At 37.7% G+C, this 26,383-nt stretch overlaps 1 protein-coding gene across 1 annotated transcript; it reads left to right on the top strand.

The window, feature by feature from the left end:
- Positions 1-2,444: 2,444 nt before the first annotated feature.
- Positions 2,445-22,505, top strand: KIF14 (kinesin family member 14; the record flags this gene model as incomplete). The annotated part of the gene is made up of 29 exons (XM_084211258.1): positions 2,445-3,538; positions 3,891-4,145; positions 5,546-5,633; positions 6,138-6,236; positions 7,207-7,259; positions 7,618-7,648; positions 8,012-8,119; positions 9,253-9,369; positions 9,962-10,080; positions 10,387-10,559; positions 10,901-11,048; positions 11,146-11,209; positions 11,419-11,603; positions 12,295-12,397; positions 12,616-12,776; positions 13,533-13,680; positions 14,312-14,464; positions 15,071-15,197; positions 15,798-15,891; positions 16,391-16,529; positions 16,943-17,046; positions 17,479-17,573; positions 18,294-18,515; positions 18,664-18,848; positions 19,463-19,621; positions 20,160-20,279; positions 21,144-21,218; positions 21,892-22,027; positions 22,144-22,505. The coding sequence occupies 29 exons, from the start codon at positions 2,445-2,447 to the stop codon at positions 22,503-22,505; spliced, it is 4,917 nt and encodes a 1,638-aa protein (XP_084067384.1).
- Between the last annotated feature and the right edge of the window lie 3,878 nt (positions 22,506-26,383).

Raw genomic sequence — 26,383 nt, forward strand, 5'->3', positions numbered from 1 at the left:
CACGGGCATATATATCCATTGATTCCAACACTGTTTTTATTTCTTCCCCTGGCGCTGCTTGGAGTGCCAAAGTATGGAAGTGACACAGACATCGTGTGTTATTTTAATTCCTTTCGCACCCATTTTTCCTCCGCTTTTCACTGGTGCTTTGGCTATACATGGCAATGCGGTGTAGGCGTAGTACCCACTGTGAGGCTGCCCGTACGGATCGGGCAGGGCCCTGGCTGGGCTGCGGGTGGGCCCGCAGCGCTCCCGGGCCGCCGGGGCTGTGCTCGGTGACCGCCCTGCGCCCCAGCCCTCGCCCCCGGGCCGCCGGGGTGTGCTCGGTGACCGCCCTGCGCCCCAGCCTTCGTCCCCGGCCCGCCGGGGCTGTGCTCGATGACCGCCCTGCGCCCCAGCCTTCGTCCCCGGCCCGCCGGGGCTGTGCTCGGTGACCGCCCTGCGCCCCAGCCCTCGTCCCCGGCCCGCCGGGGCGCCCCCTGGCGGCGCGGCCGCTGCCGGGGGCCGGGCCTGGGCGGAGCCTCGCGCAGCCAATAGGGCGCGCCCGGTGCGTTCAAACGGGGCGGGGGCGGCGCCGCGGCCTGAGCGGAGCGGGGCGCAGCGGGGCGGCCGTTGAGGAGGGGCGCGCTCAGGTGAGGGCCGGCCCGGACCGACCGACCGATCCATCCAGCCTTCCGCGTCCCGCCGGGGTTTCCCTCCGTGCTCTGGGCAGCCGCGGGGCTGTGGGTCATGGGGGGCAGCGGAACGTCTGGAGGTGCTGCTGCCGCCGCCTCCTCGCCCTCTCCCTGAGGGCGGGCCTTGGCCGTGCGGGGTCTGCCGGCGCTCGGCCAGGGAGGGAGGGGAGCTTTGCTGAGGGGTAACAGAGCTACCGGTTGCTCCCGCTTTGAGCGCTTGCGTTTCGTGTCTAGATAGTGGTTGTAAATCTTTAAAAACGAGGAATGAGCGTATTTTTCATTCTGAGTTTAGGTCTCTTGAGCGGAACCTCATTTCTTATTGTAGAACGAAGCTGCCTTTAATGGGGAGTTTAACTTTTCTCCAGAAAGACTTTGTTATTATTCATAAGGCACAGCTGTGGCGAGTGGAGGGGAGAACTTACAAGAATTACGTTAAAGCTGCATGGAAAAGATGGACTTTCCAGAAAACACACCATTCATAGCTTACATCCGTGTTTCTCTATTTACTAACTGCTAGGGGGAACCACAAAGTTTGTATTTTACTAGTCATGTAGCATAATTTCCTGTCCGAAACTGGACTGAACAATAAATACACTGCTCTGAAATGCTGGTATTTTTCTCACAAATTGTGAGCTATGAAAACTGTACAGTCATGACATGTGTAAGTGGATGTAATTGCACAAAGTGTGAGAGTACTCTGAAAGCTACTACTTAAAAGTGTAACATTAAAGGAAACTTCTGCTGGAGCAGTGACTAAATGATTTCTTCTACGTCACTTGCTCTCATCTTGCTTTCTTTTTTTTCCCCCTGACCATGTGCTGCTGTTGTTAATGATACTGCAGCTTTTAAAGGATCAAAGGCAGGTGACTTCTTGTTGGCTTGTAACCATGAATTAATGCAGTTGACAAGTCTGCAGTGAGTATTGATATCAAACCTGATACAACCAAATAACTATGATGCAGTTGCAACAGGGAAAACATGCTTTCCTATACAGATTATATATATGGAGCTTTTACATGTAGGAAGGACAGGGAGTATACTTTACAGTTTTCTTTTGTCCCCTAGGCCAGGTATCTTTTGTTTTGCATGTGTCTATGTACCACTTTGAACTAAAATAACATCCAAAGTTACTACTAATAGTCATCTTTCTTAACTGTCCCCCTCTGATACTGGGTTATGTATTGCATATCAAAATCTTGGAAAAAAAAATCTTTCCATGTTCACACACTTCCTATTCAAGGTTAACTTTGTTGTTCTGTTGGAGTCCGTTAGCTGTGAAACACAAAGAGTGTAAGTAGATGTGAGTGAATGGAGACATGATCTGGAATGTCCTCAGTTTGGAAATCATGGTAGATCATTTGGAAGAAATATCCATGGTCATCTTTGTTGCTAAATAGTTAGATTGTTCTTTTTACTAACTGGTGCTTCTTTGTGATGCCTGGTTTCCTTCCTGAAACAAATCATAGAATTCAATTAATCAAGTCAAATAGCCTTTTGTTGGTAGTAGTCATTCACATATAAAAGAAGTATTTTTTTTTAAATATCAGAGGTGAAACAGAATACTGGTTGTTCTTAATGTTTGGGAACACGTACTGCAGTATATGTAAGGAGCTCCCCATGCAGCAGAACATAACTCACACTGCACATCAACATCATAAAAAGTTATGTGCTTTGTCTCCCCAGATTCCTCATGAAGCAGCAACTAGAAATAATCCTTTAGGAAAGTGCTGTACTTTTCAACATTTGGGTTTTAATTAGTTGGAAGACAAGATGCCTATTTACACAGTTCCTGCCAGGAGCCCTGCTGGGCCACGATGCACAGCCACTTTGCAGAAGGCTTCCTCACACAATGCCCTGGCCAGCAGTAAAGCATCTGGGCAGCAGCTGAGGTCACAGGTGTTGGGAGAAAAGGATGATCTGCCTTCATGTCCTCAGAGTAAGACTGAGGAAGTAAATAGGACCTATGTGATTTCAGCTTGTGCAAAAGTGACTGATGTGTCAACTTCTTTTAAACTGGAAGGCAGATTAACACTCCAGAGGAGAACTGGAGCAAGCAAAAAATCAGTATCTGGTAGTGACACAGCACAGAGTACAGAAGAGCTCCAAACAGAGAAAAGACTTACTCTGCGGAGGCGTGTGAGGACTGGCTCCGCAGAGAAGAGGAAAATTAATCAGAATATTGTGCCTAGAAATGGAAATGATGACTTTGATGCACAAGGAAATGACAAGGTTTCACTTCCACAGAATATTAAGGGTACAGATGGTGTTAAACCAAACCTGAAGTTAACTGAGAGTCACTCAAGTACTAAGTTGCAACACAACCTGAACAGCAAGGATGCCTTTGGTTTAGTTGGTAGTGTCTGTGAAAATGCTATTAACACGTGTTTAAAAGATAAGACAAGCGCTGCTGACATAAAGTTTCAAAATGAAGTTCCTAAATCAGAACGGTTCATTACCTCAAAATTTGCTAATAGGCTGTCAGGAGAGCAACTGAATGAAAAAGGCAATATAAATAAGCTAGCTGGAAAGGAAAAGGTACAGCACTTGGTAATAAAACACAGCAGCTTGGAAAGACCAAGGACACCAGCAAAAGTTTCAACAGAAAGATTTGCACTTACACCAAAGAACAGCACTTCTCAAGACCAACCATCTCTCAAGTCGGCCTCAAATGAACAAACACCTCATCTGCAAATTTTAGCCAAGAAACTCCCCAGTGTCTCCAGCTCTCTTCCTGTGAGAACAAGTTCAGAAACAAAAGTGAACACAGAAAGTTTAGCTGAGAGCAGCAGTGCTGGGGAAGATGTTTTCAAAGTGAAAAACAGCAAAGTGATTGTAGCTGTGCGGGTGCGGCCCTTCAGCAACAGGTTTGTATCCTGGACTTATTGCTGGTGCTAACGGTGTGTGTTGAGTTCTGCTTTGTTCTTGTTGAGTTATTTCATCATTGATCCAATAAGGATATAATACATACTTGGAAATTAGCTGATACTTCATGCAACACCAAGAAAGATTTTATTAAGAAACTGAATTGACTTTATTGGTGTTTGTGTCTGTTTTTTACATATTCATTAACAAAGGTGTTTTGAACCTTAATACTCTGTATGTTCATCAGGTATTTTTAGCAATGATAGTTTGATTTTTTTATTTTCCATTAGACAGTGAAATTACTAACTTAAAGCATGCAGCTTATATTTTTTTTTCCCCACCTTTTCCATTCAGAGAGAAAACTGAAAACTCATTCCCTGTGGTCTCCATGAGTGGTTCAGAGACAATTGTGCAAAATCCATCCACAAACCAAGTTTACAGTTTCAGTTATGACTTCTCCTTCTGGTCTTTTGACAAGAGTCATCCTAATTTTGCAAGCCAAGCAATGATTTATAAAACTTTGGCACTGCCACTCCTTGAAAGAGCTTTTGAGGGATACAACGCTTGTCTTTTTGCTTATGGGCAGACTGGCTCTGGAAAATCGTACACGTAAGTTGCTAATAATAATTGTTAAAATTCTGCCAATTGTTATGACTTATTAAGTCAGGAAAGAGATTGAATGGAATAGATTTCAGAGTGAATGAATTGTGTCAAAATGTTACTGTGTATTTTTAAAATAATTATATCAGTATTTATAGCAATTAAGCAAAAGCTAACTTTACAGTATTTTTATGTATGTGACTCTGACTTCTTTCTACTTTTAATGGAGAAAATGAAAACTTTTCCTAGATTTTAGTGAAAAAAATTCTTTATTAATGCAGAGAGCTTGTCAGACTCTCTCAGTGGTGTTTTTCACCAGAGTTTGCTATTTAGTGCATGAAGTGGCGTAGTAAAGTATAGCGTGTTTTTTGGAGACGATATTTAAGCAATCATTATAATTAGGGTCCTTATGCTTCAGAACTTTAAATAAATCCAGATGTTTGTGGCCCTGCTTATTTGAAATCAAATCTTTACACAAAATAATCCCAGATAAGTAACATTTTCAGGGTTTATAGCCAATTGTGTATACCTTATTTATATTTTTGAAATAGAATGCCTAGTGAGCTGTTTGGCTTCCAAACATGCATCTATTAAAATTAGTTTGAGTTTTATAATTCCTATCAGGTGCTATAGACTTTTAATAAAGGTAGTTGAGGACCAAAAATGTTTCTGTTCAATTTACAATAAACATAGAACTTACACAGAAGTAAGTTCCCTCAAGTGGGTGAACTTCCATTTTAAGTGAATGAACTCAGTTTTTACTTACACTGCTGTTTTTACTTTGGCCTAAAAGAAAGATAGGATAAGAGTTGCAATCCTGAGTCTATTTGTAAGTTTGTTGGGTTTGTGTCTGGATTTTTTTCTTTTACTTTCACTTAAACAATAACTTACCTTCTCCCCTTTGTGTTTTGAACAAGGCTGAAATTAGTATCAGGGTCCTCTGGTCAAGGTTACACAGCAAATTTGTGCTGTGCCACACGGTGTGTCTCCAGACTGCAGGGGGATTAGTCCAGTGCACTGGTGTGCTGCTGTGGCAGGACTCAACAGGAAAAAACTGCTCCAGAGCTGGAGACAGGCTTAGGTTGCACTGGAAGTGTGCAGAGAATATAAAATGCAGGCATGGTAAGATACTGAACATCTATAGGTTTAGACTCTTCACTTGCTGTAGAGTCTTAGTTTTACTTGGGTTTTCAACCTATTTCTCAATGGATGAAATAGAAAATACCTCTGGATATCACCTTGTCCAACTCCAGATTTAGAAATGCACCAATTTAGATCATGTTAATTTCTGTTGCTTATTGTTGTGTAACTTAGACACGTGGCATGGCAACTGTAGAATTGTACAGTTAATATTAAAACTGTCTATGGAGAGTTACAAAGCTAAATCAGCAGGATTTTTGTGACTGCAGGATGATGGGATTTGATGAAGACCGAGGAATAATTCCAAGACTTTGTGAAGATCTTTTCAATCAAATAGCACAAATGGACAAGGAACAGGTGATATGCTTATGCCGTTGGACTATGGGGAAAGCGATATTTAGTGCTGATCCATTTATTAGTGTTTATATTCTTCTGCTGATTCAAATCTTATTTGTGTTGATAGCTCTGATTCATGGGGTTCCCTAAACAGTCAAAATTAACATTGTTTTGCTTCCTTAATTGCAGTAATGTGAAGAAATATGGGCATAGTATTTTTGTTCCATCACTAGACTAGGATTCTTTCCTCTGTATTGCATGTCTTACATTTTTAGATATTTGTAAGGAAAGGCAAAAAAAAAAAAATCCCAGTGGGCTCCATACTTTCAGTGAAGGCAGTAAAATAGAGCCTAAAAAATATGAATTTATTGTTAAACATCGCCTATCAAAGCAAAATGCACTGTATTACTATTCCACCTCAGTATTCTGGCTGAAACAAAAAATAACTACCCTCACTTTCTTTGTATTTTTTCCTTTGTGTGATTGTTAGTGTCTGTAATGACTGGCTATTATTAATTTTATTAGGTTTTGTATCATCTTGAAATGAGCTTCTTTGAAGTATACAATGAGAAAATTCATGATTTGCTTGTCTTTAAAGCTGAAAATGGACAGAAGAAACAGCAAGTAAGTTGCTCACATAACCAAGTATCTGCATAACCTTTAAGGAGTGGCATTTATTCTGAAACAAAAATGCACTAATGACAAGTGATCATTGTTTTTAATCTAAGTACATTAGTTGTGAACAATGGGATTCAAGTAAAAAAACAAATAAAAATATCACCACATGACTTAAATCAAAATGCTTGTCACTGGACGAATGCTGAGCAATGCTTATATAGAAACAAAGTTATTCAGTAGAATCCATCAAAAAAGGTAAAATCTCCCCTTATCAAAAAAATGAAGATGATCTTATGAGCCTTTATAAATAGTCTCCTAGGATATATCTAAATCTCCAGCTTATAATAAGAATCATCTGTACAATATAACTTGAGATAAAATCTTGTAATTTAGATGGAGTTGGTTTTTTTTGGTTACCTGGTTGTCTCTTAAGGATCTGGAGGAGGGGGAAAGAAACAAGATTGGACTGATTAACTACTTAAGTATCACTAGTTAAACCAGTTTAGCTAGTGTTTAGTGGTTGTGTATTAGAATATGTAGAACTGTAAATTAAAGAAATTTGTCTTTAGTGTATTTAAGGAAGGAATTGAAGGAATTTATTATGTCTGATTTATCAAAAAAAAATTACTTTCTGTACTTTGACATTGAGCACTGTCCTGGACACTTGTGTGTAAATTAACTATTAGTTTATGATAGATGCAACAGATGGTATGCAAAAGTTGATATGCAACGTCCAACTTGCTGTTGAAGTAAGTCCTTTAACCTAAGCTTAGGTGGACTTCTTGTAAAGAAGTTGACTCTACTGTCTTGTCTAAAGCAGGAGTGCTTTCACTCTGAGTTTTATCAGTGATTCTGGAGTAAGCTACTTAGAAACATAATAGATTAATGTTGTAGAATCTTTTTTTAAGATATTCCTGAGTACTAGATCCAACCAATGCACTACTAATATTTTTTATTTTGAAATTATTCTCATCAGCTTCGTGTAAGAGAACATCCAGTGTTAGGACCATATGTGGAAGGCCTGACAGTGTAAGTCTTAACTTACTTGTTAACTGTTTGTTTTCTGTACTTACTTTAACAGCTGTATGATGTAATCCTGAAAAGGGATATCTTGAGGGCTCTCTGAAAGCTTGTGTACTCATCAGTAAATTAAGCAAGATCCTAGCGTTACATAGTTTTAGAGAAGTGCATACCCATGACTAGCTTGATATATTTTCTTAATTGCCTTAGTGAAATCTAAAAGTGTGGAAGTCTCAAGACAACTGCAGCTTTCATTATGTATTTGTATTCTGTTTGTAACTGGGAAAATGTTTCAGAACTCAGGCAGGAGGGAAATCTATAGAAAGAAAACTGAACCCAAACTTTCTAATTTTTCCCCGCACTCTAGGAACGTTGTCCGTTCTTACTCTGATATTCAGGTAAGAGTGTTTTGGTTACTAAAAGGGAATACAAATATTTCTGCCTTCTCCTTTTCTGCTTACTGCTAAAAAATAAATTCCATGGGTGGGAAGAAAATGTTAAGACAGTTTAACAGACTGTCCAGTAGTCTATGATGTTTCAGCTGATTTTGTAAAAGGGTGATGTAGACTAGTCCTGTGTAATGGAACTGGGTAGATTTGTACAGTTAAGTGTCACTGTTCACATTATTATTTCTAAAGTTTAACCTTTAAGTCCTCTCTTATAGTCATAATTTTTCTTAAGTGTATTTGCAAATATTTTAATCTTCAGTTAACCATCCAAAGGAGGGTTTGGTCTCATGTCCTGACTTTTGCCTTTTACAGAGTTGGCTTGAACTAGGAAATAAGCAGAGAGCAACAGCTGCTACAGTAATGAATGACAAGAGCTCTAGATCTCATTCTGTCTTCACCCTTGTCATGACTCAAAGCAAGGTATTACTGGGGGTTTTTTGTATCCATTCAAATCTGGTAGTAAACAGTTCTTTTGTGTGCTGCTACAAAATTGTGAGAATATACTTTAAGATCGTTGAGTAAAGCACAGAGCATTTTAACATGGCTTTCTACACCACAGAACTTATTTTATTTTACATGCTTTGAGTAGATTCTGATGTCTTTGTGCTAAGTATATTTATAGCAGCAGTATAAATATGTCTAGGCTGACAGATCTAGGAGTAGTTCCAAGCTTCTCAGTGTGAGTTTTGAGATGTAACAGGATCTTAATTGAGGCTAGATTGAATTTCACACTACTGCCAACACATCTTCTAAGAAGGTTAGGCTGTGTGAGGTGTGTGGCTGTGCTGAGTTCTGCAGTCAACAAACTGGGGCAGTGGTAGGAGATGCAATTTCTACTCAGTTTCAACACACTTCACTGAATAAATGTTTTCTTGCTTCAGGATGCCTCTTCCCCAAGTGTCTCCAGGATATAGGGACTACAACTGCTCATCTGATTTACAGATGCTTAAAAGTCAAAACCTGACTTAGTGATGTGAGCCTGAAGACAGAAATGGAATAGGTAGAGCTCCTCAGGAGTCTACAGACTGTCAGTTTTCTCCATTGACAAATGACTTGTTGGTTTGGGGCTCTTTGTTCTTGACTGGTTTAATTTTTTGTCACAGTTTCCTGGATTTTCTCCCTTCTTCATCCTCTTGCCATTCTCACCACTAGATTATTGATTTTTTCTATCATAGCTGGTCCTGAGTTTTTCCACTGACTCCTTAACTCATCTTCATTGGTCTAAGTCAGTAACAGCTTACTGATTTGCATGTTTATTGGATAACTGCAATTGGATTGACTGCAGTCATCAAACTTCAGACCCAAACCCCTAGTTTAGTAATCTGTTGGGTTTGCAGTATATGCTTGTGCAGTTATTCAGCCACAACTAACTGATGCTATGGTTTTAAATCTCAGCTTAGTCTCCTTCAAGGGATATACACAAGAGTACCCTGTCAAAAATTAAATGGCAGCATGAAATTTTTATGTATTTAATGTGAACAGCTTGTCTGATTTCTGCTTATCCTCAGGCTTTTTATTTTGGTTTGAATGCCAATGTCTCCCTTTCTTTCCAGGTAGAATCTGTGAATGAAGAACAGTGTGATCGTAGGCTTACCAGTCACATAAATCTAATTGATCTAGCTGGCAGTGAGTGCTGTACAAAGGCTCAGACCACTGGAGAAAGGCTGAAGGTAAATGAAGAGTGGAAATCTGTGGAAAAGGCTTGACTCCTAAGAACACCCTTAAACTCCAAAGTGTGCTCACCTAACAGGATTTTTGGGCAGGAACTGTAGCTATAAAAGTATTTATATAGCCCTTATGCTTACCAGTATTACATCACATTTTGCCAGTGAGAGTGGGTGGCCTGAAGAAGCTGTTTGAACTGTGCAATGTGGCAGATCTTGCTTAGAACACCTCTCCCCATATTATGTAGGTCTAATGATCCTGCAGAAGGAGGAAGGGGAAACTGTGACTTTGGAAATCACAAATCCAATATCACATGAGTTGAGGCTTGCCCCTTTTTAGATTTTGCTAATGAGAGAATTCATTTCAAGCTGCCTTTGTAAGTTTAATGGCTCTTAACCCTACTTATTTGGAAGGCAGGGTCTTTGTTCTTTCCAAATGAAGATGCTCTTCCATCTTATTGTTTTTTTAATAACTGGGGACATTTAATGTGGTACAGCTGTAGCATACATTGAACAAACTTAATCAACAGTACACTTGATAACATCACACAAGAAAATGCAACTGTATTATAAATATTTTTATTTTTTTTTTGTGTAGGAAGGTGTGAGTATCAATAAATCACTGTTGACCCTTGGAAGGGTTATTTCTGCCCTGTCTAAACAGTCTCAAAATGGAAAGAAAACTTTCATTCCTTACCGGGAATCTGTCCTTACTTGGTACGTACATTATTATAGCAATTGAGGCTTTCTTAGGTTGTGGTTTTCTCATCTATTCATGAGGCACCTCTTCCCATCCTTTCTCTCCCTCTCTCAAATAACCTATGGAGGGCAGAAATTTGCCTGTTGCCATCAGATAAAGACAAAACATGAGCTTGGTTTGTGTTTTAAGCAGCTGACAGTCCCTCTCAAATAAATAGCAAAACCCTGGGTATTTTGTATTTAAGCTGTTCCAATTGGGAAGTTTCGAATCTTCCTGTCAGTGGGAGGGCCAGGGATTGACTGGTATTCTCCTGTCCTATGAAGGCTGCTAAAGGAAAGTCTTGGTGGCAATTCCCAAACAACCATGATAGCCACAGTGAGCCCAGCTGCCAGCAGCACAGAGGAGACACTCAGCACCCTTCGCTATGCCAAACAGGCTTGTTCAATTATCAACATTGCTAAAGTAAATGAAGATGTGAATATCAAACTAATCAGAGGTGAGCTTGACCTTTCAGCAGTCTTTTAGGGTTGTGATTTGCATGTGCATTTAGTTTATTTCTTATAAGAGTTGTTACTACTAATATTCTGTTGTGTTGACTGACCTCTTGTCAACCAGACTAATACAGCTTGGGATATCTTCCTTTTAGTATTATTGTTCTTTATGAGCTTTTTTATTTTCCAAAATGCAAGTGATATCTTAGGCTACACTTGAAAACTGGAAATAGAGAAAGGTGTTTTGTTTTTAAATAAATAACAGTATTAATTTTGTACTGTTGTACTGAAGTGTATTTTGCCTTCATTTTTTACATGTACTGTATGTCTGGTTTGTCTCATGTAGAATTAAAAGCTGAAATTGAAAAACTGAGGGCAGCTCAGAAAAGTGCTCTGAACACTGATCGTGAAAAATACAGGCGTTATTTGCAGGAAATAACATCTCTGAGGATAGAATTGCACCAGCAGGAGAGAAACATGGCAGAAATGCAAAGGTCAGGCACTCATTAATGTCTTAATTTAAAATGGAAACAGTAAAATTTTTATGCTGTAATTTTCTAATATGTTATGTTATTTTTTTCATATATTAAGGGCCTGGAAAGAAAAACTTGAACAAGCAGAAAAAAGGAAATTGGAAGATATAAAAGAATTGCAGGTACATTTTTTTTCTATAGGACATAATACAGAAAATATAACCTCAGCAAACCTTGCAGAAGAATGAGAATAGCTGTAAGATTTGGTTTCCTTAATACTCACCTTGCAACAGATTGCTGTGACTTCTTTGAAAAAATTAATGTAGGTATTCATTACTTTATGAATGCATGAAGTAAATTGTTTTTTAATGCAGAGCTCTTTTTTATCTAGAAAGCTGGAATTGCATTCAAAATGGACAATCATTTACCAAACCTTGTCAATCTCAATGAGGATCCTCAGCTTTCTGAGGTGCTGTTATATATGATCAAAGAAGGAGAAACTACAGTTGGAAGGTGTACACCAAATTCAAAACATGATATCCAGCTTTCTGGAGTGCTGATTGCTGATGACCATTGGTTTGTAGTGTTGTTTTTATATTTTAAATTTCTTCTTCTGGCAGTAGGAAGAGTGTAACAAAATACAGTTTTCTAGCCAAGACAGTACTACGTAGGGATATTTTTATACTGCTCAATGATTAGGGCAACTACCTTCTGTTCCCTCTAGAAATTTGCTAACTCAGGTAGTTTAGTTTCTTTGTTCATTATGTTCATGTAGCAAAGGTTTCTTCTGCAGCATTTCTACATGAATAAGACCTGATCAAATGATGCTGTGTGATAGATAAATGTTACATTAAGTTCTGTGGAAAAGTGAAATGCCTTGACAGTTCTTAATTTAATAAAAATAGCCTCTTGGCTGTACTGTAGAAATATTGCTCAAAGTGCATTCCTTGCAACTGATCCCTGAAAAAACACTGTAAGAAATGTAACTAATCAGGTACTAAAAACACGAAAGTCACATTATCAAAGAAATTCTCAGATGGCAGGGTATTGCAGTAATTTTCTAGCAATGGATTCCTAGATATAAATATAGGTTCTCTACCAAAATATAGGTTGTCATTCAGTAGGTATGAGTGTTGTACTTAAATAGTATAAAGACAATACACACCTAGGAAAACAATAGCATCTAAAGCTTGAATTTTAGTCAATTAAGAAGCATCACTTGCAATTATCATGAACTACTAATACTGCAAATGTTTCTTGTTTTCAGTGTTATTAAAAATACTGTTGGCAAAGTAAGTATTATTCCACTTAGAGAAGCCAAGACATATGTAAATGGGAAATGCATTTTGGACCCAACAATTCTGCATCATGTAAGTAATTGATCTGGTAATAGTAATTTGTGCATGTGTGGGTTTCTTTGTTTTGTTGATATCTCAGCTTCAGAGTGCAGGTTTTTCTGAGAATGCTCTGTTACCATAAATATTTGTCTCTTCCTCTTTGATTTCTAGCTTCACCTGCCTGTTTTAAGAACTGAAAATTTTCTTATAAATCTGAAAGTTTCAGCAGAATTTTTTTTTTCTCCCAATAGGGTGATCGAGTGATTCTTGGGGGAGACCATTATTTCAGGTTTAATCATCCAGCAGAGGTTCAGAAAGTTAAAACACCTTCTTGTGGGACTCTGTCTTTGCATGATGGTCCAAAAGATTTTGAATTTGCAAAGAATGAACTACTTATTGCACAGCGAACACAGTAAGTATTGATTTTTCTTGTTCTGAAAATAAGCTCAGTTGTTAATTCAACCATGCAATTAGTTTTAGAAGTAACTGAAGGTTATTAATTATTTCACAAAGGGGAGAGCTGGAAAATAGCAACTGCATTTATAATGGAAGTCACAGACTTGGCTGAAATGATGTACACCTCTAAGGTTCAATCACCACAAGCTAATCCAGATACCAACAATGTAGACCACTATCAGAGAGCTCCAGGGGTCCTCAGAGTAGTGTATCTCTTTAATTATGTTTCTCTCCAAGTGTGTGATGAGTCTGAAAATGACTTTTGATGTTTTAAAGCTATTTAAATTCTTAGGAAAATGAGAAGAACCCAAAGTAATAACCTTAGGTCTTCTATGATGGAGAATTTGAGACAGTGAAATGTTATTAGTACTTACTTCATTGTGGGGTGTTATTAAACCAAAAGACTCATTGATTTAAAACTTAATTTTGTGTCTTAATGTGATTTAGTGAGTTTCCACTGCAGTCTTTAAATTTGTGAAAATGATGTAATAAAATAAAAATGGAAATTGTGAGTGGATTTGAAATTCTGGGATGTCTTTCATATTTACATTGGAAGTGTCTACATTTTGTCTGTGAAATCAAAACCGTGTAAAGTATGTAAGTTTTTTTGTTAAAAAAAAAAAAAACCCTCATGAGAGAGAAAAAAAGATTATAATCTGTATGCTTCTTACAAGAGACAAACAGCAGCAATCTAAATGTATGACACTTGTAGGCTTGAATCAGAAATTGAAGAGGCACGACTCAAAGCCAAGGAAGAAATGATGCACAGTGTCCAAATAGCTAAAGAGATGGTTCAACAAGAGCTGACCTCACAAAAAGAAGCGTATGAGAGCAAAATAAAATCCCTGGAAGCAGAGGTGGTAAGTTGTCATTGCATCATTACATGAAATATATCAATAAAATAAACTAGAAACTGTAGTATGTGGTATCTGTTTTTTCAGTGCTTGATTGGCCTTGGTTTGTGTGGTTTTAGTTTTCTTTTTCTCTTGCATATTTTAGCAGCATGTTAGAGAATACAAAGCATCATTCTTAAAAAAAAAGTCAGCCTTAGTAACAGAAGAAGTTGTAAAGTAGTTAACCTCTTCAGAGTTACTCCAGGGATTGTAACTTGTAAGCAAAGAAAAATACCTACAGAATCTGCCTTAGTGTATGAGGCTTTTAATTCACTAGACTGGGTTGATTAATGCAGTTTTATTTTGTTTTTCCAAGCTTGCATGCTGCTTTGTAATTGTTTTTTTTCAGTGCATTTGCAACATGCATAAGTTGACATAGAATAGTACATTGTGGTAAAAAAATAATGATGTATCTCGTATCTTACATATTCTATAGAAGACCTAAAGTGATTCTTGTGAACTGGGATAAAGCCATTGCTGACCTTGGGCTATGTAGGTCAGAGGCTGCACGTTTCAAATGTATGGGATATCTGCCTGAAGGATGGGTCAGAAATTCTGTAGGAGTATTCCTCCTCTCACTTTTCCTTTTTGTTACTAGAGAGAAGAATCTCGTAAGAAGCAAATCCAAGAACTGAATAACCAAAAAGCCACAACCAAAATTCAGGAGCTGGAGAAGGCAAAGAAAAGCCTTGAGCTAGAACTCCACTTCAATAAGAAACGTTTAGAAATGGAGACCTTAGCTACCAAGCAGGTAATTGAAAAAAATCCTTTTAAGGCAATCAACTCTGGTTTGGTTGGGGGGCTTTTTGAAATGATTTTTTTGAAAATCAATTATTGTAAAGGAAATTATTTAAAGTACTTCTATGTGATTTTATGCAGAAGAACTGATGTTTTGTCTGCAACCTGAGTATGTTAATGTTGGGGATTAGCTAATGCTGACCTTATTTCTTAAATAATGTGGATGGTTTTGTTCCTGCACCAAAATTTAGCAACTGTTGCTTTTGGCAAAAGTTATTACTCCAGATGTTAATGTAAGTAATGAGTGAGTCTTGGCTGGTGTTTATATATATCTGACTACTGCAACAAATAGAACCTTTTAAAAAAGCTGTTCCTCTTTAATTCCAGGTTTTTGGGGGTTTTTTTTGAGCATTGTAATATGTAAGCAAACCCAAACCCACTGCAATATGTAAGCAAAACTGTCAGTTTGAAAATTAATTATTTTATATTAGCATAGCAGATGTCCAGTATAAAATTTATTTTTAGAGTCTTTAAAACGCCAGGAACAAAAAATTTAGCTTCAACAAACAGCATTAAGAGTTTTAGATTTGTTTTTTTACCACTGCCCATTTTCCCCCAGGCTCTAGAAGACCATACTATTCGTCATGCAAAGATAGTGGAAGCTCTGGAAGCTGAGAAGCAGAAGATTGCTGAGGAAATACATGCCCTTCAGAAGAATCATGGAAGTGGGAATAAATCAGTGATGGGTATGTATATGCATGGTGTTACAAAGGCAATGCTGGCTTCTCTTTTTCTTGGTGGGCATGGGTGATGGGTATTGACACAGGAACTTTTTCTGTTCCACTAATATTTCTCTAGTGATCCTGAACAAGAAGAGCCTTCTGGTTGTTGCAATCCTTTCTATTCACCAGCTGTATGTATTGGACTGCTTTAAAAGCTCTGTTTAATCACACTCAGGGTGGCTAGCTGGACATACTTGTAGTCTCTATTTATTCTAGTTACTTAAAAGTCCTTCCCTGTGTGTCTCCACTGGTCTGGCATTAACTCATTGGGGAAGCTGGAGTAACAGAATTCATTTTTCCAGTTTCTTATCTTGGATTAATAATAATAATATACAATCTAGTCTTATGCCTCTGTTTCTGAAATACCCTTTATCCAACCATTTAAAAGGGTTATTTTTCCCCAATGTTTTCCCAATGCTGGGACTTCTTGGAACTATTGTTTGCTAAATTACTTTTTTGTGTTTAGGTTGTATTTTCTTTTCTGCCCTTTATTTTTTAAACCCTCAAGTTGTTGCACCACATTGTTTAGTTCACTAAATCAGTATGTTCTATATTCTTTATTAGTTCCACTGAACTGGAAGTCTCTGAAGCTGTCTGTGATGATTAAAGAGGCTAATGCCATTAGCACTGCACTAGGGAAAAACACAGTTTTCTGCAGGTCAGTATCCGAGTTGCTTCATTATAATGTGTATATGTAATAGTTATAGAATATTTATGTATATATTTGGGGGTGGATTCAGAATGTGCAGTGAGCTGTTGGTGTTTCTTTTAACAGTGTTGTGCAATTGAACATGATAAATTTATTTTCCCAACTATTGTTAGTTAAGTATGTAGCTGAGCCTTGGTATTTTAAAATGGGAATTTCTAATTTGAATTGTAGATCAAAACTTTAAAGGTATGCTATAGACAATTAATTTTGAATTTAGTGTGGTTTGGAGGTGAATCTTCTGATCCATCTTACTTTGGTTCACTTATTAAAATGGTCCTAAAGCACAGTAACTGAGATGCGTGATGTTGGAAGAAATTTTTGTGTGTGGGTCACGTTTTTAGTCTCTGTATAATCCTACCTACAAGTATCTCATTTATTGTTGCAGTATTAATGTGGTTTTTTGTCTTGATTTTTGTCCTCTTTTTTTTAAACTTTCTCCAATTCTTAGGCATGACAAAATTGATGATAAAACAGGAACAGTGTCTTCTATTCAGGTGCAGGTTCGTAACATCAAACTGGGAATAACAACTTTTTGGAGCCTGGAGAAATTTGAATGTAAACTAGCAGCAATGAAAGAACTCTATGAGGTCAGTGACAACTGAAGAAGAACCACTAATAATCAGTAACATTTTGTGAAAGATAAGGTTTTGATAATGCATACAGGAGGAAAATCTTGGTGATTTTTTGGGTTGTGTATCTTAAACAGCAAGACACATGACTACTTTTCACTAAAAACATGCAGATGAGTTTGTCCATCAAACAAAAAGAATGCAGTAGAAACAAATTACTTTGTTCAGGTAATTTTGTGTAGAGAGTAAGAAGCAGTAAAGCAAGGACTGTTTTGTGATTCTTTTGGTTATTCAATTGTTTTATACTGTAAAAGACCTTGAATTTATAAATAGAGTTTTCATTATTATGTTCTGTTTATCCATGTGTTGACTACTTTATCACACTTTTTCTGTTTAACTCTCCTCCTCCCCTGTGTTTCCTTTATTTTCAGAGTAATGATAGAAATAAAGCTGTTGTTGATGTGTTTTATGATCCTGCTGATGAGTGGGAACCTGACCTTTCAGACAGCTCCATTTCCTTGCTTTCCAGAAGAAGGTAAAAGTAATTTGTAGCTAGTCTCCTATGCTTAAAACAAAGCAAAATTGTGTAGCTATCTAAATATGCTTTTGTTCCACTCTCATCACTGTGTCACCTGGTGAGTCTTCTCTTGTATTCACTCATTCTCTTGGATTTCCTCCATGGACAAATAAAAGGAACAAAAGTTGCATGTAGAGCTTTCCAAAGCATCAGTGCAGAGTGGAATGTGTAGTTTTTAATGTTTCCTTCCCACTTCTATACTGCCAAAGCATTGTTTTTAAGGAGTAAATTGCATGTGGTCTGGGACCTTGCATTTGTAGTTTTAGCCTTATAAATATTTATAACTGGCTCACACATTTGTGCAAGCTGTAGCTCATCATGGAAATGCTTGATGAGGAGAAATGCTTTTCTTTTCAAGGTTTTTCATGGTTTTTTATCATCCTTTCTTAGAAGTAGAAGCTTCATGAAGAACAAGAGAATTTCTGGATGTTTGTCTGAGATAAAATTGCAATCTATTCAGAATAAACAGACTTCCTATATATCAGGTACTTTCTAAATGGTAGGACACCTCTCATTTCATTCTGAGAATTTGAACCTACTACATACATAAAACATGGGTGCTTCTGATGGTTGTTTGAAAACTGTGAGTTGGAAAGCAAAATAAAAAATGTCCTGTTTATGATGCCTTCAAATTTATAGTGTCAAGCTGTTAACAGTAGGGGTTTCCGTATTTTTGATTATCCTTTCTTAGGGCAAAAACTTCCTGACCAGCACTTTATGAGCCTAATTTAAGAAATTTATCTAAAACATTACTCTGCTTAACTATGTGGGTTAATTGGAGAAAGAGGCTGAATCCTGAAACAGTAATACAGAGACTTCATTTGCTTGAGTTATTATTAATTAAATTTCTGAGGTTTCCCCAAGCTTTTGGCCAGGTTTTACAACCTTTTTTTCCTGAAGTATAGGGTGCTTTAGTCTTCCAAATATTTGAATGCATTCAGTTATTTTAGATTGGTTGGATTTTATTTTTTATTTCTCTGTAGCTTTGATTGTTGAAACAAATGTATTCATGTTAAAGAATTTCACTATGGAATTTCTCTTTGTACTAACAGAACTTATAAACTATTTAGAACATTTTACTCATTTTTTCTGAGTGACTGTCTTGAATAGGTGAATGTCTGTATAGAAGTCATTAAAAAGACGCATGGACTGCTCACTCCTACGAAGAGTTTCATGCATGTATGTTTTGCTTTTACCTTGTACAGGTTCACTGAACAAGTCCAGCATATGCTCAAGCATTTCTGAATTGTTTCTTCCTGGAATTTGCAAGGAATCTATAAGTTCAGCTTTAGATTTGCTGGAACAGAATCACGAAGGAGGGAAAAGCATAGCAGATAGTCTCCTAACTAATTTGTTTATAGTTTTTTCTGGAGCATCTGCCATTTCCAAAGCCTATGAACAGCAAGATGAAGAATGTCAGGAAAATCGTAAGTCTCATTTTCATAGTGGTTTAAACGTTTCTAATGACTTGTCTTTCAGATGCACAAGCATTTATGTGTTTGTCAGTCACAAGAATTAATGTTCCTGTGTTCATTTGCAAAGGAGATGAATCTGATAGATCTCTTTTTCTTGTAGTTTTCTCACTTGATCGTGCTGCTCAGTCCTACAGCATCAGAATTGTCTCTGCTTTTGACCAGATTGTGGTTTTAAGTAAACTCTGGCTTAATAATGTCCAAAAGTGTCCTGGGTCTAGAAAAGCTGATGAAGAAATGAAACAGGAAATAAAGAACTTGGGAGGTTATTTACAGTTGCTGTTGCAGGTAAAGCATATTAAAGAATTCATTTGTGTATAGAAAACTTCTCTGCATTAATGCAGTATTTATGATAGACTTATAATAGACTTTATTATAGACTTGCTAAAAGCATTTAAATGTCCAGTTTGTGTAATGACAAAACAATGCACCAAAGGAAGCTAAATAGCCAAGGTTGCATTTTTTCTGGCTAAGCTGGTAGTTCCCTGTGCTATTGGAGAGTAATGCAGACCTTCCTGTGCCCAGGCCCTGACAGAAACATTGGTTCTAACTTATAAAATGGTAAAATTAAACATGCAGTAAGAGCAAATGATAGTTTAGACTATGAAGTGCTGCTGTTTATAAACTCATAAACCAGGTTCCAGTGAATATTATTTTTGTGCACACTACAGCCTGTGAATCTATTGTTCTTTTAAAACTATGTAGTATAATGGTATGGCTGCTCTGTCGTTGCAAGGCGTGATTTTTTTAGCTGTGATAGATAGGTGATTGGAATTAGGAAGATGTAAAGCTGAAAAATGCCTGAGTATTGTGTGCTAGGAACTCTTGCTGTATAGAAAGTGTGTATTCTTTGACCAGAGGTGCTTTCTGGAATCAGTGAAAGATGTGCCTTTGTTTCCCAGGGCTGTTCTTCAGATATATCCTCGATGGTAACAGAAGCATGGAGCAAAGTAAACCAAACAGTAAAACAAACAATGAAATACATAGGACACTTGGCAGTAGTCACAACAACTGATATTTCATTTCCTGAAGAGGACAACATTCCTGCCTCTAGTTTACAGGTGAAGAAATGTTTCTTAGAATTCTGATTATGAGTAGTAATTCTAGTGTTGAGTTCACACTGACTATCAGTAACTGTACTCAGGAGCAAATTGTTCCATATAGCAACTTTATCAAACAAATTAAGTATATTTAGAGTTTATCTAATACTTCAAATTTAGGGTGAAAATGGATATATTAATATCCTTGACTTTTTTTTTTCCCTTAAAAACCACATCCTTTAAATCTGTGTAAGTTAAACCTATGAAGAGAAAGAGGTGTACAGTGTTTTGGGACTGTACCTGCACTGAGAAGATACAAGTCTATCTGTTTCACTGAAATTCACTACTTGTATTTTAGTAATCTGTATCTAAGTACCACATTGAATATACAAAAATCTGACCTGAGCTCCTGTGGTCCAAGGAAGACGTGTCTGAATAGACCTGCACTGAATAATTTGGTTGAAACAAACTTATTTCTAATCTACTGTAGAAAAACTGTTTTAATTCAAGACCACATCAGTTTCTTTAACCATTGCATTTGGAACCTTTGTTTTAAAAGGAATTTGTACTTGCCATTTATGATGGAGTAGGCTCAGGACTGGAGTGTCTCATTAATGCTGTACAGGAGAAGGCAAGAATAGTACAGAAAGAGCTTGTGAAACAATGTCCACAAAATGAGGTGAGATGAAATGAAGATTAAAAACTGTTACTATGTCTTGGAGGCACCTGATCATGTTTGTTTCTTGTGCTTGTATTTTAAATCATTAAGGTGATGCTGTAGGGAGTTACACAAAGTAGAGAATAAAGTATAAGGAATAAGCACCATAGTTAAAAATATTTCTGCAGCTGTTTGAAAATTCCAGTAAGGAAGTTAGGGTGTCCCTTGGAAGCACACCACTTTCTTAGTGGGTAAGCCCTTTTGACAGAGAGCCTGGCTGAATTCCAACGCAATACTTGGGAAAGACTGAAATCTTCTGAGTCATAAATTGTTCCTCTCAAGGAAAGCAAAAATTTCTTCCTTCTCTGGTTTTCACTGTTGTCATTCTTAATCCTACAGACAGCAGTGAAACCATCCAAAATACTTTATTTCAATGTCTTTTGCTTAACTCCCAATGCTTTGGTTTTCCAGTAAATGGAACTGAGCACTCTGCTTTCCAAATAATTCTGTTCACTTGCAGCTAATTCTGAAGTATCTGCTGTACATGCTTGTCTCTGGTGCAACTACTGTAAGGATGGAAAGAAAACGCCAGAGCTCCCCCTGCCAATTAGAATGACAGTGATACAAAGTTACAGGACAACCTTTCTGTAGTGAATATTTAAATATGTTCATTTGATCCTCTCCTAGGAAGGGGTTTAAAACCTTGCAGATGTAATTAATATTTTCTACCAGTTAATGTTTTCTTTGAAAAATTGCATGTTTAGTTGCAGGAAGTGCTATTTCTTTTGGGTATTTCTCTCTTTAGTATGTCAGTGTTTGTTCTTTTTCTTTTAATGTACCTTGACTTGAATGAAGTGTACAATATAATTAAAAGTTTCTTTGTAGATTCAAAATCGAATAAAGGATAACATGGTGGCATTAGCCAGATTCCTTGAAAATAACATGTCTTACTGCAGAAAGGTAAGAGAAATGTTTCCCAAAATGTGTGCTTTGAGTCTGGTATTTAAATTTTAAGGATTCATTTATCTAAGAAGAGGAATGTGTGTGTATGTATATACACACACACACATACATACTGTATATTTCCAATTGCATGATAACACTTCCTGTCACAGCAGCATTCCTGTGATTGGAAAGCTAACTTTCCTTGCTACTGCATTTCCACTCAAAACGCTTTTATTTTAATTTTACTTAAGATAAAGAATTTCTGGAGGTACTTCTATCTTCGTTTTTGTGCTCATCTTGAGCAGCCTAACTACCTGTTGTGGTTTTTTTTTTTAGGTTGAAAGATTTACACTAGCTTTGCTAGTGTAATTGTTTTATAACTGCTGCCATAGTTGATGGCCATAGTTACTGATATTTTGAATTAAAACCCAGGATAGGTGATTTATCTTCTAAGAGTCAAGCATTTCCTGGATTTTCATATCATTTGCTTTTTTCTTCTTTTCCTAACCCTGTCAACCATGTGCAGTTGTGCATTCTTTTCAGTGCTGTCTTATATGACATGACATTGATTTGATTTTGTGTTTCAGCATTGGCTTGATCTATGTGACTGAAACCATAATAGGCATGTTTAGTAGTTAATATACTGTGATGTATTTGATTCTCTTGAAATTGCTCTTTATTAATACAGAAAGAAACAGAATCTCAGCTACCAGAAGAGTCTCTATATCGAGAAATAAGGAAGAGCACTAAGATTGCTGTGAAGTATTTGGAATTGGAGCAGTGCTTGACTGAAGTCTGTCAAATTGTCTCTTCCATGTTACAAGGTATTAGCTGAGTTACCGTCTGTAACCTACAGGCTAGGGGAGACTTGCAGAGGGAGAGGGCTCTTTGGTACTTGCAAAATGCTGCATTTGATTATTTTTGTTTCTGTTTCTCATAGGGTTATACAGAAACACCAGCCCTCTCAGGAGCTTTGCAGAAAATATTTCTGTCATTGCTGGATATTTTAACAACTTTTTCAGTTTATTTGCCTTGTCTTCTGAGAACAACCCTATCCAGAAAATGCATGTGCCATTTATGAACCTGGATGAATTGGACTCTCTGGTTGATTCCCTTATTATGAATTTTGAACTTGAACAAAGACAGCCATCACTGCAATCTCAAATTATTTGTAATGAAACTGCTGAGACTCAAGGAGGACAGGTCGAAACAGGTCAGGTTGAATTTGCTTGGAAACGGAATGGGATTCCAGAATGCACACAGACTCCAGAGCTTTCACCTGGTAGGATAGAATGGGTATAAAATGTTATTATCAAGAAATTAAAGAGAACTCTTTCCTATTGCAACATATCAAAAAAAGCTACAATTTATTGCTAATATTATTAGGGAGTGAGTGGTGGGAAAGAAAAATGCCATGTTTGTATAAGTACCCTATATTTCACCAAAGGAAAAAAAAACATTCTTAAAATATAATTTCTTTTGTTTTAATAGAAGTCTATTATTACTTAAGTTTATAAAAAATAATTTAATTTTTTTAAAAATTTTTGCTTCACCTCAGCGGCATTATAATCTAGTAATGCTACTGCAACTTGAAAGTGTTTTTTATGCCTTTTTTTAAACAGAGCAAAAACTTTGTATTTATTCATGTTGAGGGAAACAACATAAGCTAGTCAAAGTACTTTACAGCCTTATTTAATAGATGTTTTTTAAAGTGGTTTTTAGTTCATTGAAGAATCTGCACTTAAAGTATCAATGATGCTGTTCAAAGTAATCTGAAGTAAATTTATGTTGGGTTTGTTGCTAATCAGTTATCTTTTGATTGCTGAAATTTTCTGTACTATTCATATTGGACTTTTCCAATATGAATAGTACAGAAAGCATATCTGTTCCTAAATAACATATAAATTATCCTAGGTTGTAGAGAGCTTCCCAATCCACTATTTCCTTGTGCTTGTTATCATTGTTTAACAAGCCAACAGTGTGGAGAAATTCAGAAGGTAAAAGCTAAGGGTTTTTCCTATACATCAATGCATCTGTTGTGGTTTATGCCCAGCTGGAAGTACCACAAAACCGCTTCCTTGCTCCCCCATCAGTGGGGGAGAATCAGAAGGGTAGAAGTGAGAAAATTCCTTGCTTGAAATATAAACAGTTTAATAGGGAAAGCAGAAGCCATACACACAAGCAAAGCAAAACAAGGAATTGGTTCACTGCTTTCCTTGATTCACATGCTTCCCATGGTCTTCCCCATGGGCTGCAGGGGAATCTCTGGTCCCCGTGCCTGGAGCATCTCCCCAACTTCAGCATGGGGTTGTGGGTCCTTCCCACAGGCTGCAGTTCCTCATGAACTGCTCCAGTGTGGGTGCCTTCCACAGGGTGCAGTCCTTCAGGAGTAGCCTGCTCCAGTTTGGGTCCCCTCAGAGTTACAAGTCCTGCCAACAAACCTGTTCCAGCATGGTCTCCTTTTTCCATGTGTCCACAGTTCCCTGCCAGGAGCCTACTCCTTCATTGGCTTGCCCTGGCTTTCCCTTCATCAGGCCCACCTGTGCCAGTGTGGGCTCCTCCATGGGCCGCCTGTGGATCTCTGCTTCCACACGGACTCACCCACAGATCACAGTCCCTTTGACTCAAGCTCACACTGCGGTTGCAGCATGTCCAGTACAGCAGCACAGAGACAGCAGCAGTGCCCCGACCATGTACCTGTCCCTGTGCATCACCATGGCTGTCCTCAAAATGTCCCCAAGCACAGCAGAGTGAGGAGATCAGCAGCACAACAGAGGCAAAGCAAAAAGCAGACACAGATGAGCACTGCACTCATGTACTATAAGGCATCAAGCCCAGGGAAGCACGGGGGCAGCCAAAGATTTATCTATTTAAAGATAAATTCCATCTAACACATTCCAATCAAAGCTGTTATCTTGAACCTTCTGAGCCCTATGTTGGGCATCAAAATGAACTGTTGTGCTTTAACCCCAGCTGGTAGCTCAGCCCTACACAGCTGCATGCTCACTGCCTCCCAGTGGGATTGAAGAGAGAATTGGAAGAGTAAAAGTGGGAAAAATCAGAGGCTGAGATAAAGACAGTTTAACTGGAAAACCAAAGAAATGTGCATGCAAGCCAAACAAAACAAGAAATCAATTCACTACTTCCCTCGGCCAGGCAGGTGTTCAGCCATCCCCAGGAAAGCAGGGCACCATCACATGTAATGGTTTCTTGGGAAGGCAAATGTCATCGCTCCAAATGTTCCCCCATTCCTTCTTCTTCCCCTCTGTATACTGGGCATGATGTCACATGGTCTGGAATATCACAGCTCTGTCCTCCCTACTTCCCAAGAACCTCCAGCTTCTTCCTCAGCATGGCAGTACAAGAAGAAGAAAAGGCCTTTTGTAACTTCTGCGCAGCAATTAAAAAAAAAAATCTATTTTATCATCATTGTGTTCAGCACAAATCAAGACAATTGTCCTATACAAGCTACCTTGAAAAAAATCAATCCTACCTAAGCCAAAACCAGCACAGCAAGCAGGGTGGATATTCATGGCTCTAATCTCGCCTTCTGAGGGAAGATATTCAACATCTTGAGAATTTCAGTCTTTAAGGGCATGTCAGTCACTTGGAACTCTTTTATGTGAAAAGACTGCAGTAGAATTAATCATCATTTTCTTTTGAAAATTTTAGTTACAATTGATGCTGTTATTCAGTGATTTTGTGCTTTTCTGATGCAGAGAAAATGGGGAAGGTAATTATGCTGCTCCAGTAACCCACATATGTATTTCCTAAAGACTAGTAAGTACACTGTAGTACTTTTCCAGAAAATGTGTAGCAGTGCAGTCCTGCCACCAAAACCTCCCAGCACTTTTTTTTGTGGCTTACAATTTCCCTCTCATGTGAGGTGTGATGCTTAATTGCATTCTTACTGTAAAGGCCTTTGCAAGTTTGCTCAAGGGTTAAGAAAGTATATTCAGTTGTTCAGATTTTTATGCTTTAAAAATGAAGAGAAGCCTGATATATTTCTACTTGTGTAAATGTGTTATTTTGTATTTGCCTGAAATTTCTAAAATGTAGCTGGTTCTTCTGTATTGTGTATCTAAGCATGGGAAATGTAAAGAGTAAAACTACATCATGTACTTAATCACTGATTTTTACAACTTCAAATGTAAATTTCTTGTTAATTTTCTTCAGTTGAATTTGAGACCTTCCTTTGTCACTGAGAGTATTGTTTTCTCACTCAAAATATTGTAGCGTCAAAATATTAAATATTAGTAAGAGGTGTTTTCTGTAGCTCACAAGAAACACAAACCAGAAAATTTCTTCACTCACATAAAATTTCTTTCTTCTACCAAGACACATTAACTTCCCTCAGCTAACAGCACACATCTATAGACTGAGTGCTCATGAGCTAATCTATGCCTATTAATGTCAGAACAGTCAATTCCTTTCAATATCTGCTAGTTGAGAGTATGGTGTTATGTCAAGGGTTCATTGCAAAATTACATTTGGGTGTTAGTGATATTCCACCTGCTCACATGATTGATCATGTTAGCTTCTGTTCTTGTATTTAACAAGAAGCATTGCTCAGAAAGCATATTAAGATTTGTAGCTCTGTGTATTGTTATGAGATTCCCCCCCCCCCCCTTTCTATAACTGAAAACCAAATTTTTCACAAACTTAAAGCTCAAAATGACTTTGAGTTTTTAGCATTTTGGAAACTCAGGAAGTGACCATGCAAGTTAGTGGGTTTTTGATAGACTTTTAACTGAGGTATTGGAAAGCCATCTTAATAGTGAAAATGTGCCAATAACTTCCTTCTGCTCAGTTGGGGTTTGTTGTTTTGCATTTTATTTTCCTTTTTTTTTCCTTTTGTTTACTTTTTCTTCTTCTCTGTGCTAACCAACCATATCTAATCATCCCCTCTCTTACTCCCATTGTTAATGCACTATTTTAGAGTAAGATGTTGACAAAACCTACTTCTGCAAGTGTTTTCTTCAGCTTGGTGCCCTTGTTGCAGTTATACATCGCTGAAGGGCCTCATTCTCAGGATCCATACAGTGCCCATACATCAGCAGTATGAGAGCCAGAGCTCTCACACCATGCTGCATTAACACATCAGCACGCCTAGCTGAGGCCCCAGCCATCTGTGGGTGTAACATACCATAAGGTAAGGTATATTTATAACTATAGGCTAG

Source organism: Fringilla coelebs (genome assembly GCF_963513975.1).
Source record: "Fringilla coelebs genome assembly, chromosome: 9".
Taxonomy (NCBI): domain Eukaryota; kingdom Metazoa; phylum Chordata; class Aves; order Passeriformes; family Fringillidae; genus Fringilla; species Fringilla coelebs.